General features: G+C 48.4%; 1 protein-coding gene across 1 annotated transcript in view; it reads left to right on the top strand.

Moving 5' to 3' along the window:
- The window catches only part of PSMF1 (proteasome inhibitor subunit 1), a 42,511-nt gene extending 34,647 nt beyond the window's left edge, over window positions 1–7,864 (top strand). Inside the window, exons 5-7 of the mRNA XM_005688330.3 lie at window positions 2,556–2,609; window positions 3,807–3,965; window positions 4,494–7,864. Coding sequence (XP_005688387.1) covers window positions 2,556–2,609; window positions 3,807–3,965; window positions 4,494–4,545 — 265 coding nt within the window. The 3' untranslated portion in view covers window positions 4,546–7,864. The remainder of the gene's footprint in view (window positions 1–2,555; window positions 2,610–3,806; window positions 3,966–4,493) is intronic.

Below are 14,989 nucleotides of genomic sequence, written 5' to 3'. Positions count from 1 at the left end.
CAGGCAGCCCCGCACCTAGGGTCCCGAGGTTTTTTCTATTAACTAGACCACCTCAGCCACAAGAATGGCATCAGCAGGATTTGTGTGCCCAAGAGAGCCAAGTTGTTTTTATCTAAGACCAAAGGAGAGAATGAGGAAATTATGTGTGGTCAGGATCACCCCCAAATCCCATTAGACAGTCCCGTGGGCCCAGCCAGGCAGATGTGCCTATAGCATTTAGCGTACCAGCATTCTCCGTCAGGGGTTTCCCAGGTGGCTCAGCTTTAAGAGCCTGCCTGCTGGTGCAGAAGACATAAGAGACGTGGGTTCAGTCCCTGGGTCAGGAAGATCCCCTAGAAGAGGGCATGCGCCCCACTCCAGTATTCCTGCCTGGAAAATCCCATGGACAGAGGAGCCTGGCAAGCTAAGAGTCAAAGGTGGCTGAGGTGACTTAGCATACTCACACTCTCCTTCAGTTGATTACCAGATGAAGTTTTAGGGACTTGATTCTAGAGACTGTACCAAAATTACCTTTTTTTTTTTTTTAATCCTGAGAGCCTCATTCAGCACATTCAGGACTGAGACTATTTTATAATAGATTCTGGGTGTATATATGAAGAGCTCACAGAAGGGTGCTTGTGTTGCAGTTAGACTATGTTGAGTACGAGCCTAAGGGATATACCATGACCATTTGAAGTACCCAAATTGTTGGGGTTGGCTTGGCAACTGCCTTTCTTATCTGTTGTTATTTCTTCTCTCCTCACGCTCTGTGGCCTCAGAGAGAAAAATAGAGATGGCTCCATGTTGCAGGAGGCATCAAGGCTCATTTCTCCAAGTCATTGTTACAGTTGGTTCTGTTTGCTCTCTGTAAGGGGGCAGCTTGTGGAGACAGATAAAATGCTTCCTGCCCTCCGCACCACCTGGTCTCACCAGTGAGGCAAGTTATTGGGAGGCCACCTGAAAGTTTGACTGCCAGCTCCATCAACCATGGCTTGGAAACAATAACCTCCATCAGGAAAAATTGCTTCCCTTGGAAACCATGTCTGCCTAATCACTATGTCTTTTCCAGCTCATTGGTAGAACTGACTGGAGAAGCACCTACTTTTGGATTTTTTCCCAGGTCTTTAATTAATGGCTTCTTACTATAAGCTTCGATTAACTGCTATTTACAAAGCTTTTCTGAGGTCTGCCATGCCCCAGAACTGTCAGGTTTGTATTGCTTGCCAGGGCTCCAAGTAGATTCCAAAGCATACTTTCAAATACCAGATCTTTTTTGTTTCATTATATCCATAGCCAGATCCTTCATAGAAAAAGTAGGAAAGTATAAAGAGGAAGTGTCACCCAGGTATAACTGTCACTGTTTTTATTTTCAGTTATGCTTCTTTCTTGTTTTTTGTTATACACACACACATTTTTCCTAGGCTATTGACAATCCCCTTTTCTCTACACTAGAACGCTAGAACATAAACACTTTTCCACATCATTTTTAAACATTCTAAGAACATTTGTTCCCATGGCTCCACGATCTACCTGACTGGTCCCCATTTGTGACCAATCCAGTGCCCTTGGTTAAAGTCTGTATGACGATATTTGAATTTCTTTAAGATGGATTTGTTGTTGAGTCACTAAGCCATGTGTGACTCTTTTGTGACCCCATGGCCTGTAGCCCACCAGACTCCTCTGTCCTGGGATTTCCCAGACGAGAATACTGGAGTGGGTTGCCATTTCCTTCTCTAGGGGATCTTCCCCATCCTCGTACATTGGCCACAGATTCTTGACCATTGAGCCACATGGAATCCCTTATGATGGATACCTAGGCATAACATTATCAGACCATGAAATGTAAAGATACAAAAGGCTCTTGAGAGGCAGTTACATTGTGTCTGTGTGTGTATATGTCTGTGTGTGTGTATTAGTATAAACTTGGTTTCCACAAAGCATGCACTAATTTATGCTTCTGGCTCCTGCAGTCTCAGTGTGGGGAAAAATTGGTTCTTGGTGGGGGGTGGAAAAAACCTTAGAAATTTTGTGGCTATCCAGTGGTTTCCAGTGCATAAACTGATATACAGTATCTGCTTTTAACATTTCATGCAGAGGCCATAATGAGAAAAAGGTTGAGAAACAGTTCTAGCTGTATATGAGCACCCATCTCACTCCATCCTTGGAAAGCTTTTAAATTTGAGCTTTTGGTTTGGGATTAGAATAGTATTTTTCTGGTCTAAATGTTCTTAATTCTTTGTACAGACTTTAGGAACCTGAGAAAGGTTTGAATAAAATAAAATGTATGTGTTTCCCACTGTTCATATTTTTATCTTTCTACATCATTAGGAATCCTCCGTGTTTCTAGCTTTGTGTCCAGCTCTTTTCACGTTACTGTGATATGTAATGTTTTCAGTGTTAGTCTATGCCAAGGACCACGTTGAAATACCCCTTGTATTATGGTCTTAGGCAGGGACTTCCCCACCTCCATGCCTGGAAGTACATATGTGTCCCCACAGACATCAGCTTTGGACCTCTGGGAGCCCAGGCGCCAAGCTGCTCTGCGACTTTCAGTAATTGTCCCTTGTTTGTTTCAGGTGTGATCCCCTGGGCCCGTTTGCTGTCGGGGGAGAGGACCTAGACCCCTTTGGGTGAGTACTGCTGGGGAGGTGGCAGCAACACGACTTGGTCTCGTGGCCTTTCAGCCCCAGCTCATCTTCCAATTTTAGAACTTTCTGTCAGTCTTCCTTTGGGGTGAAGGAGGCATTTGTTGCCGAGTGGCTGAGGAAGCACTGCCACTGTTCTGCTCTGCCATGCCTGGAGCAGTGCAAGAGGGCTCTGAATGTTGGGAGCAACTGAGCAAGCCCAGTGGGCAGTTCCACTGTTGTTTTCTGGCCCCGCTTGCCCTGGTGGGACGATACCCCCGGGGGGGGGAGGGGAGTCTATCAGGTGAAGACTGGAAAACACACTAGTGGGTTACAGACCTGAGGTCAGTTGCGGGCTCTTCAGAGGTCATGACCGCACTTGATAAGGGAGGGTCACTGATCCCCACTAGACTCTGGGGTAGTTCTTGTGAAGTCCCCAACAGAGTTATAGCCTCAGCTATGCACTGCACTGTCTTTGCTCAGTGCTTCTAGATTTTAAGCTCTGCTGCAAAGGGTGTCCCCAACTTGAGTGTTTCATTTTTAGACAGTGGGGAAAGTAAGTCTTAAGCTTGAACAATTAAGCTTAACTTAACTTTTTAACTTAATACTTCTGCTTGAGCTGAAGTTAAGCTCAAACTTTGACCTCAAAGTTTGGGGTAACATCACCTTCTTATTCATCCTAGTTTGAGCCATAAGGTCAGATCCATAGAACTCCATGAGGGATGGGTACTGTCAAGAGTCAGACTTGGACAATCAAGTCATAGAATGCCCAGAGACCCTTCAAGAAAACCACACACACACAAAAAGCTAGTGTTATAAATTGTCTCAATTCATTAGCCCTTAGACCTAAAGCTGTGCCTGGAAGAGCCTTGTGTTGGTTCTGCATTCGCCTTGACAAGTTCTGGCACATGTTCTTGATCAAATCGCGCCCCCTTCCTTGGCTGCAGGGCATGGCAGGGGTCCTGGAGCTTGTAGAGCTGAAAGCGCAGGCCATGATGGCCAGAAAAGGTGTGTTCTTGCTCTTTTTGTGTGTTCTTGCTCTTGCCCACTTCCTGCTGGCACTCAGGCAACCATCCACGCACGTCTGCGTGAGCCATCCAGAGTTGGTATCCAAATCATTTTTACCTACATTCTCATCACCTTCACTTCTTCTCCAACAGCTGCTTGCCACACCTGCTCACCCATCATTCCTTCTTGCCTCAGGTGTCGGAGAGGTGGCATGATTGTGGATCCCCTGAGATCTGGCTTCCCAAGAGCACTTATTGACCCGTCATCAGGACTCCCAAACCGGCTTCCTCCAGGCGCTGTGCCCCCAGGAGCACGCTTTGACCCCTTTGGACCCATTGGGACCAGCCCATCTGGGTAGGTATTCACTCAGGGATGCTGAGAGGTAGGACCCAATAGCGGCTCAGCTCAGCATTACAGGGATAAAGGCATCTGACACCAAGCGCAGAATTGCCAGTAGTCCCAGGCCTTGCCACCAAGAGAGTGGAGCCTCCTCCAGGCCCCTGCCTGGTGCTCCCTGAAGCCTTCCATGAGCTTCCCATTCCTCAGTGTCTCCCTTCCCCAGCTTCCCTCCAGGAGGACTCAGAGGAGGGGTTGCTATTCACATTTACTGGACATCTTGTATGTGCCAGGAACTCGGTGAATTCTTATGTCAGCACTTATGGATAGATATTTCACAGAGACAGAAATTGAGGCCTGTAGTGATGAAGTAACTTGTCCAACATGGGAAAATCAGAATTCAGGCCAACTCTAGAGCACATGGTCTTTAACTCCACAAACCACCACATCATTCTGGAGGCAGGCTCCCTCCATGCAGGATCCTGTCTACCTGTGTGCCCCTGACACTTCATCACCCCAACTCACCAGCCCTTCTTTCCATTCCAGACCTAACCCAGACCACCTGCCCCCACCGGGCTACGATGACATGTACCTGTGAAGGCCTCAAGAATGTAACGTCCCAGCCTTCCCTCCACTGTCCTGGAGCTGCCATCGCGGGCCCCATCAGCACCCATTTTCTTGCGGGCTGGGGACAAAGGACTCTGTCCATGTGTTTGCAGGCCGGCTGGGATTGCCTCCCCACCCCCTACCAGAGCCAGGGCACCTGCTGCAGTTCTCCACCCGGCTGCATATAGGTCCCAAAGAGAAATCAGTGTGTGTCTCACCACCAGCTCCTCTCCGCTTCCCAGGGGAGACTCCGGCAACATATGCCCTTGACCCGATGCAGTTCCAGCTGCATCACTATAAGAACAGAACCCATTTTGGATGTTATTATTAAGAACCAAATGTCAATACAGAAATCATGTTGCCGGTCTCCCACTCTTCTTTACTGCACAACTCCTTCCATGTATGAGACTTGAGAGTTTGGATCTTTGAGGGGCTAAAGGATTCTCTTAGGCATCTTCTTTTCGTGACTTGCTCTCGCTCCTGATACCACTGAGATGGTCTGGCTGCATGGATGAAAATGAGTGGCTGGAACCCCCATAGGCCGCAGGGATGACCTCCACAAGGCCAGGCGCACTGCAGAACGACTGCATCTCTGGAAAGGGCAAGACGTTCCAGCTCTGCTTGTCTGAGCCTGTCCTCTGGGTCTGTCGTGCCTGGGCAGTGGCCGCCTACGAACAGAGGAATAAACAGGGCAGACCTAAAGGCTAATCTCTTTTTTACCGCTAACTTAACTGAGTGACCTATGCAAGTCCCTTCCCCTCCCAGGGCCATTGTGCCCACCTGCAAAATCCGAGGTGCCTTTCTTGCTATAAGACATCCTGGTGTCGGCTTCTATGCACGATGATCCCTAGTAACTGGGGCAAAAGGTAAAGAGTGAAGGGTAAAGGCTTTGTGTAGTGCTTACCTACAGAGTCTCCAACTCTGTGCCTCTCGCCCACCGTGAGGCCCCGACATGAGCATAGCAGCGCAGTGCTGGACTTAGGGACAAGCAGGGAGCCTGGCCTCTGGAAGCCAGTGTGTGAGAAGGGTGAATGGAGGAGTTGGTGATACAGGAAACAACCCAGGAAGGCATTCCACCCCCGGGGAGCCCCAGCCTCTGGAAGCCTGTACCCTGTGTCCAGGCCCACCTGACCTTTGGTGTTCTCCGGATCCTTTTCAGCCCGAGGCCTGACAGACGTGGTCAGTGATGAACCCATGTGCTGGATTGGAAAGAGCACCCTAGAGCACCAGACTCAGAGGCAAGAGATGAAGGCACTAGTCATTTTCACTCCACCGCTACCATTTCAGCCATGGGTGGTGCCTTTCATTTTTCAGCTCCTTGGATTCCTTTCTCTAAATTAGGAGATAGTATTTATTTGTGGGCAGAGGAGGGACAGGGGAGCCTGGTGGGCTGCCGTCTATGGGGTCACACAGATTCAGACATGACTGAAGCGACGTAGCAGCAGCAGCAACAGCAGCAGCAGCAGCAGAGAGCTACCAGAGCCTTCCTAAGGCATCTGCTAACGTGCTATATAGCCTGGAAGTGCCTGTCTGCTGTGCCCAAGAGTGGGTTACAAGTAAACTAGACAGGCATATATGCGCAGGGTCAATCCAAGATGCCACCTGGGTGGAGCTGGGGAGGCTAGGGCTTCCTGGGCATTTCTGGCAGGCTGCGTTTCAAGCACTGATTTAGTAAAAGACCACTGTAAAGCTTTTAGAACAGCTCTGCTCTGGAAAAAGACCCAGAGGTCAGGCAGAGCTGCCAATGCAGTCATCAATGAACATCTTCCCCAAGAGCCAGCAAATGGGTGAGATGTTTTTGTTTGGAAGCTGGATCATACCTTCTACCAAAAGAACTTGAGGCAGATTGCTCATAAAAGCATCCTTTATTATAAAAAGAAGCATTTAAAGGAACATCAGACAAGCAGGGGAAGTGGATAACTTTTAGGACCCTGATTCAGGGAAAGGACAAGATTAAAACAATAAATTCACCACTTAGATTTTCTAATAGTGAAAGTGGAAAGGACAGTCAAGCATAATACTGTTTTCTGAAAACAGAAACTTCAGTGATTCATCTGCAGAATCAGTCATTTTTTGAGTGGGACGCCTTGCATCAAGGACACTGAGGAATGCAGACTGTGCCTTAGTTATGTGTGGGGAGGTGAATGGGACCTTTAGGAACTCCCGAGTCAGCCTGTCAGTACATGTTGTGTATCTAGGCCACTTCCCTCCTTCCAGCCATGAGTAATCACCAAGCAGCCAGAGGGATTGATTCAGGTGTATGTTTTGTGGAACCTAGAAATACCAGCGCTTAATAACCTGTTCCTCCTTTTTAAAAATAACAGCTTTATTGAGATACAGTTCACATATGCATAAAGTCCATGTATTTTAAAGTGTACAATTCAGTGTTTTTAGTACATTCACAGTGTTGTGCATCCATCACCATATCTGAGTTCTGCACATTTCATCATCCAAAAAAGAAACCTCATACCCATGAACAGTCACTCTCCATTCCCTTCTCCCAGCCCCAAGTAACCACTCGTCTCTTTCTGTCTCTAAAGATAGGCCTATTGTGGACAGTCCTTACACATAGAATCACACAATATGTGGTCTTTCACGTTTGGTTTCTTTCCGTTAATGTTTGCAGGGTCCATCCGTGCTGTAGCGCGTATCAGTAATTCATTTTTTTAATGGCTGAATAATATTCCACATTTCCCTTATCCATTTATCAGTTGATGGACAGGTTGTTCCAACTTCATGGCTATTATGAATAAGGCTGCTATGAACATTTATGTACAAGTTTTTGTTTGGTCATATGTTTTCCGTTCTCTTGAAGTGGAATTATGGGATCATACGGTAACTCTATGTTTAATTTTTGAGGAACTGCCAGACTGTTTCCCAAAGTGACTGTGCCATTGACATTCCCATTAGCAGAGTGTAAGGGGCCTGGCTCCTCCCATCTCCTCGCCAGTACTTGTTAGTCTTCTTGTGTGTAGGCATCCTAGTGGGTGTGAAATGGTATCTCATTGTGGTGGTGTCCTCTATTTTAAAAAAAAAACAAGGAATTCTGACCTAAGTCAAACAAGACAGAGGCCGCAGACTCTGGCTTTGGTGATAGCCACCTGGGGGTGACTGACTGGTGAGACGCAGAGGAGTTACATTTTGACTTTTGGGGAAGTTTCAGGGCTGGATGTGATTTAGGAGAAAGGTCCTGTCTGTAGGGAAGTTACCACGACCTTTCCAGGTCTGGTGAGATTCATGGTACCACTTTTGCTTGTTTTGAAATAATTTGTATTGACCCAGCGGCTTACAAGTAAAATAAACATCTAGTTCTAAATCTTTGTTTTTTGAAGTGACACAGACCACGTGTACCATCTCTGGCAGTCTCCTCATCCCCATCTCTTCTTCCTTGCCTCGTGTTGTTCCTGATTCTTAGAGCTAGCTGTGTTTTTCCCTGCATTGCATTTATCTGCTCGTCGTGAGCTGTCAGCCTCCATGGTGGTCACTGGTCTCAAGACCCTGACTCCAAGCAGATATTCTGTTCAAAACATTTTATATTGCTGTGCTGGATGGCTAGTACCTGTTGACATGCAGTTAGAAATCAGGTAGCAAGCCCTGTAAGAACCTCATTCTTTGAAATCCAGATTCCTTCATAGCTTCCTTTTCTACTCATTAATGACATTCTATTACTGATCCTTGCCTCTTCACAGAAGAAAACTTAGAGCCTGTGGAGCAGTTACTGTCTGTCACCGTGTACTCTTGACTGCTTTGGGCAGTTCCAATGAGACAGGTCCCACCACCAAGGAGATGAAAGATCCCTCACATAAATACCCTCAGCTTTGTCTGATATAAAACTTACATTCTTAAGGCCCGCTGTTGACTTTTTGCACCAAAAGAGAGATTCAAAGGCAGGCATCCAAGCCCCCAGCCCGTTTGTCCTTGGGCTACCCTAAGTCTCCAGCTGTGCTGAGCCCTGAGCCTCACCCAGAGGCTAGGTCACAAGTAGGAGTGTGGCAGGCAGTGAGGATGGTGGCTATAGAGGAGTGGCAAGACCTAGGCGACCAAGGATACTAGGGTGCAGAGAGCAGCCCTGACAGGGGTTTGAACATGAGGTTTGCCCCGCTAGTGGCAGGGCTAGGTGGCAGGTACGAGGTGGAAGGCCCAGCCTCGGACGTTGGGTGACCGTGGGAAAGGCCAGGTTCCATACTAGCCACATAAGGTGAGTGTTGGGTGACGGGGTTCTGAAAGAGGAGAGACAGGGAGGGCTGCAGGAAACAGAAACTACTTTAGCTTTTTGAAACAAGAAGGTTTGGATGCAGCAGCAGCAAGATCGCATCATTGTCTTGATCTGGGGATCAGGAAACTCCAGAGCCACCCAGCAACTGCCTGGGTCTGTGCCAGAAAGTAAATGCACCTTGTACTGCCACCTTGACCCCCCTCCCCGACTTCCTCTCACCTCAGTTCCAAGTGCAAGGCTTGGTTGCATGCATCTGATAGTCGGAACCTACATCAACTTTTAAACCATAGCTGCAAAGGAGCCTGGGAAATGGTCTTTTTCCCTTTTCCTGCCTGTCCCAGGAAGGCACGTTTGGGACAGAGGTCTGACAAGCCAGTCTCCTGGGTATTAACATCCCTATAGCACGGGCCTTGATAGAGATGAGCACCACAGCCAGGCTTCTCCAGCTTGCCCAAGCCTCCCAGTCTCCTGAAATGCTTGCCTGAAGGACACAGTACATCTTGGGCCCCAACCCAGACCTGGATCCAGATCACTAGGGAAGGGCCCTTAAGTCCATTTTTTGTAAGTTCCTCAGGTGATTCATCTGGCCGACCTGTTTGAGAATTCCTGAGAAAGGAAGGGAAGGCTATACACATCCTTGCTACTCAAACCAGCAGCATCACCTAGAAACTTGTTAGAAATGTGGAATCTCGGGCCCCACCCAGGCCTATTAAATGAGAATCTGCACTTTATCAAGTTGTCCAAGTGGTTTGTGTGCACTTTAAAGTCTGAAACTCTCTAGTGTACAAACCTTATATCTTCTCCCTTTACCTGGATAGCAGGTGAAAAGAATTGTCAGTCTTGGTTGATGACGTACTATGACTAATACAACCACCTCCTCGTTTTAACTGTTCTGTGTTACCCCCTGTAACCTCTCCATTCCTTTCTCCTATATCACTCAAAATGTGTTTTTTTTTCATATGTTTAAAAATATGGGTGTACCCTTGTAAAATAGCATACATCATATCTAATATAAGGAAATACTATCCCCATTTTTTCCAGGCCAGAAAAAGAGGGTTTGGGAAGTTTCAGTAATTTGCTCAAGAAGGCAAGCAGGGTTCTTGGAATCAAGCAGGAGTAGTTATGACTCCCAGTCCTCCCTTTGCTGGTGTGTGTCTTTATCTGCAAAATGAGCATCACATCTACCTTCAGGATTGTTGCAGGACCCAACCAAATAATGTGTCTTACAAACAGATAGCAGGAGCTCCGTGGGTACCAGCTATCATTACTGAAGCCATATGAGTAGATAAGACTGGGGGTTCATGGACAAGAGAGCTTCCCTGGTGGCTCAGATGGTAAAGAATCCACCTGCAATGCAGGAGACTTGGATTCAGTTCCTGGGTTGGGAAGATCCCCTGGAGAAGGGAGCAGCTACCCACTCCAATATTCTGGCCTGGATAATTCCAAGGACAGAGGAGCCTGGTAGGCTACAGTCCATGGGGTTACAAAGAGTCAGACATGACTGAATGACTTTCACTTCATGAACAAGAGGAAGGAAACCTTGGGCTGCTATTCAATGAAGAGAATAACTATCTGATGGCTTCAGTGTGCCAAACTCCTCCTAGTCTCGTGTAGTACACCTGGCTATTCCCAAGGTAAACACTGGTAGCAGCTTAGTCGAAGTGGTGCTGGGCTTGTTCCGTCAGGGGTGGCAGAGCCGTGATGAGGACCCGAGACAGCCTAGTTCTAAAACTGGTGCTCTTTTTAGTAGAACTGCTATACCTAGACCCCACATCTTGTCCAGAGGAGGAGCATGGACAAAATCCACTCCTGAAGCCGGAAAACAAGTCAGGACTGATATGAGAAAGGAACAATGCTGCATAATTCCCAAGATGGCCCAAGACTCCGAGGTCAGACCTATTGCAAAGTCTCTGTCTCTGAGCACTTCCACCTACAGCCACAGCACCTGAAAGCACCCAGCCCAACCCCCATCCCACAGAGGAAGGAACAGGCCCCAAAGCCTGTCAGGGTGACCTCCTGAGAGGCTTCACTGGCCTAGTTCTGGCCTTGGGCTCCGTGCAGGGCTCTGTCATCTGACCCCAAATGATGCTCACCCCAGCCTTTTGACTTTGGTAGGTTAGGAGCTAGTCTCCCCATTGGACAGATGAAAAAGCATATCCAGAGCAGTTGAGTGACCCCCACTCTGCCACAAAGACCACAAAGAAATCCTAGCCCCAAACTTGCGTATCAAACATTACCCCCAACAGTCATGTTGGTCTCTTTGAGTGACAAAAATATGACCCCCAAAAATTGTCCCTCCCTCTTCCTTTGCTCCCCTCAGCCAGGCTGTAAGAGAAAGGGGCCATGCAGGATCAGCACCCTGGTCAGCGCCCACCTAGGCACAGCTGCCAGAGGAAGCCTTTGGGCCAGGGTAGGCCAGTGTCGACTGCTCCCCAGTCCAGGATGGCCCTCCTCTGGGACAGGCAGGCATCCCAGGAAGGATGATCCTAGGTATTATGCCTACAAGATGGAGCCCTGCCCTCCCCCTCTCCAGATTAGAACCACAGGAGCACAGCGTCATCCTCTAGGCTTCTTGATGTCTATGACATAAATTCACATGAGAACCCTAAGAAGAAGAGAGGGGGCCTGAGCCATGGGGCCCCTGGGCAAGTCCCACTTCTCCCCTTGGTTTTCCCCAGTAGTAAAATGGGGGTAAAGGTGGACTTGATCTTCTAAGGATCCTCAAAGATCCCGCTGACCTATGAGATTCCATGATTTAAGTAGGACATGGGCCTGTCCAAGTTTGCTGCTGCCCCAACTGTCCCCTCTTACCCCACCCAGAGCTTCCCACTTGGCACCTAAACGACAAGCCTCAGTGGCAGCCTACAGCCCAGATCTGCAAACCTGCCCTGGCTGGCCTGCACACTATCATAGTTGAGTCTGCTATTTACTAGTTTTTGACCTTGGGAAAGTCACTTTGCCTGCCTGTGCCTCAGCTTACTCATCTGTAAAAGGGAATTAATGATAGCACCCACTCTCCAAGATGGTTGTGAGGTTTAAATGAACTAGCAGATGCAAAGACTTAGAAGAGTGCCTGGCACAGAAAGAACACTGTATTTCATTTAAAATTTGATCGTCTAATGTGTATAATACATAATGGGTTCACTGAAATGTAGAAACTTGAAGTGTTTTGTTTTATCCAACTAACCTCTGTCAGATCCCCCTTTCTCATCTCAACATCTAGTATCCAACCAAAAGCTGAATGGTCACTTTGATTTTCAAACTCAGTCCAGTCCTATTTAAACTTACATCCAGTTCCAAGAGGTCTCTCCTCTGACCTCTTTTGAACACTTGCTGCTCCTCTGTGGTGGGATGGGAGGAGGAAGGGAGAAAAATGAAGAGTCTCTTCACTAGCCATGGTGATGGGGTGGGGGGGGGTACTCTTACTCTAATTCATATTGGGGTTTTGCTTTTTGATGCTAGAGTCTTTGGTAGACAACATGCAAAATTGGGGTGGGGGGTGCCGTTGAGAACTTTACCCAGGATTCTCAGTAGTGAGGGTCTCTCTCAGTCCATAAGAGGTTCTCAGCCCATCTGCTCCTTGAGGTAATATCCTGGGCTGCATAGCCACCTGCACCATCCCACAGCTCCAGCCTCCCCTCACCTGCATACATCAACTCTTGGAGCCCTGGAACACTAGGGTCCTCCACCTGCCTTCAAGAGCCTCAGAACACTGGGAGGGATTGCAGGGCTGCCCTTCTTCCTCCCTGAGTCCCACTACCCTTCAAGCCAGCGTGGGCTGTTCCCATGGGTCTCCCACATCAGAAATTCTCCAGGTCAGAAGCAGACCTCATCTCCGCATTCACACTAATTCTGAGCCCCAGAATATACTTGTCAAGCCCACTCAAGAATACTCTCCTTACTTCTTTCATCTGTTTGGTGCTATACCTCAAAACCTAGCACAGAATGGTACATAAGTCCTTTGTGAAAGAATGAAGACTCTTAGATGAGAAACACTCAAGTGGTCTGCAGGCACTGTATTTCAGTGAGCCTCCAACTGGGAGATAGTCTAGAGTGCTTCTTGAGGGTGCCCCCATCTCTCTGAGTGACTTGGTAAGCCCTGGGCCAAGGAGGGGGTGGATGACTGACCCTAGCAGGTGGCATCTCATTGGACACTCCTTTGTCCTCAGTTCTGGCCTGTCAGAATTCTCAGGCAGTGGGATAATCCTTTTTACCCATGCAAATGTCCAGATGTCCAGCTGCTCTTGAAAAATCAGGAGCTCTGAAAACCCTGAGCCCATCCATCAGGGCAACAGCCAATCAGCTGAAACAGACACCCCTTTAATCCTGCCACTGCTGTAGATTGCCACCTGCTTTATTAGTGAATGTCACCTGCCAAACTCTATGGACATTTGCATTTGGGCCCCTGCTTTCATCTTTGATACAGGAGGGAAGACACTCTCAAGAGGAGAGTCAGATGGCTGGCAGGTGAGTCAGCAATAGTAGTAACACACCTGTGGGTGTAACCCCCAGGAATGGCTTTAGTGAAAGGAGGTGTAAACACAGAAGAATTTAAAAAAAAAAAGAGGAAGATAGGGAGAGATGGGATGAAATGAAGAATCAGGAAGGGGAGAGAGATGGCCTTTCCTGAGTACCCTTTACCCTAAGTCATTATTGTCTCAGATGCCTGCCACCCAGGAAGAGGTTGGCATGGCAGGCACCTTCTTCCCCTGTCCTCCCTGCTCCTCTGGGGCCAGCTTTCCTGCCAGAAGATCGTTCCACTCACTAACCTTCCCCCAGAACCCGGAGATTAAGTTGGCTTGATCTCAACTTAATCGGATCCCTCCTCTGCCAGCACTCTCCACCCCTGGCCACAAATACACAGCTCCCTGTGCACTGTCCTGTTTCTCCAGACAATCTGTGACCAGCTCAAGGGCAGGGTCCACGTGGGGCCATAGGACCTCCCCCAGGGAAGAATACAGATTAGGTGTGAATGAACAAGCAAATGAATAGTTAACATTATTGAATGAATTACTAAGTGCCGGGCTTTATGTTCAGTGCTTTATGGATATCTCATTTACTGCTCACTATGCCTTATGGGGAAGGTGCTTTCATTTAACAGATGAGGAAACTGTGGCTCAGGGGTATCAGGCATCAGCTAAGCATCCAGGCGGGCTTCCCTGGTGGCTCAGCGGTAAAAGAATCCACCTGCAATGCAGGAGACATGGTTCAAGTCCTGGGTCAGGAAGATCTCCTGGAGCAGGAAATGGAAACCCACTCCAGGATTCTTGCCCGGCTACAGGTCATGGGGTCACCAAGAGCTGGACAAGGTTGAGCGACTGGGCACACATGCACACAAGCCTCCAGGCAATCAGACTCCAGAGCCAGTGCCCTTATGCTTCAAGTGATGGGTGGTCCTCAGTGACATCCCTCCATAAGGGCTTCTGCCCCCCAGTCTCTCTAAGACTGGAGTAGGGAGAAAGCTCAGAAGGACTTGGTCCCCTGGGAGGAGGAAGGCAGTAATCCTGCTACCCTCTGTACCATACATATCTCTTGGGCCTGCCCATCTGCTCCAGGACCCAACCCAACCTAGGAAGAGGGTTGATCTGGGGGAGAGGGTGTTGGGACCAAAGAAAAGAGGATGCAGCAAGACCAACATTGCTACTGTCTTTAGCCAGGCTCTGGCCACGGGGGCGCAGGTTCTCCTCCAAGGAGAGGGGGTTGGAAGCCTCAAGACTAATCCTACCCAAATTCCACTATGTTTCTCCCTGAAGACACCCAACACCCGACCAGTAAATGCTAACATACCTCCACTGACAAGGAGCTCCCTACCATTCCAACCCAGGCAAGATCTCAACAAGCTTCTCCTTCCCTTAGCTGAAACTCACCTCCTCATGGATATCAGGAGGAGCCCAGTCTTTTGGGAGAAACCAACATACCCAACCCGAGGGCATCTCCTTAACTCTGTCAGTGCCAGTGATGCTCCCCTTTCCTCCAAGACAGATCCCTTAGACAGAACCTGCCTCCTGCGGCTTCATAATGCCTCCTTTCCTTTCCCTCCTCTTGCCCCTCCAAAACTCTCTAGACTCAGCACCACTGTCTTAACTTTGAAAAGCCCTCTTCTGTGTTTCCTGATCCCCTCAGTCCCCAGAGAAGGTGATTGGTTGCGAATGTTTCCAGTCTCTCTCTGGAGCACCAGAGAGGTGGGATGATTCGCCCAAAGGCCCACAGGGAAGGGTTG

Source organism: Capra hircus, chromosome 13, assembly GCF_001704415.2.
Source record: "Capra hircus breed San Clemente chromosome 13, ASM170441v1, whole genome shotgun sequence".
Lineage (NCBI taxonomy): Eukaryota > Metazoa > Chordata > Mammalia > Artiodactyla > Bovidae > Capra > Capra hircus.
This window is presented reverse-complemented; position numbering and strand designations above follow the sequence as displayed.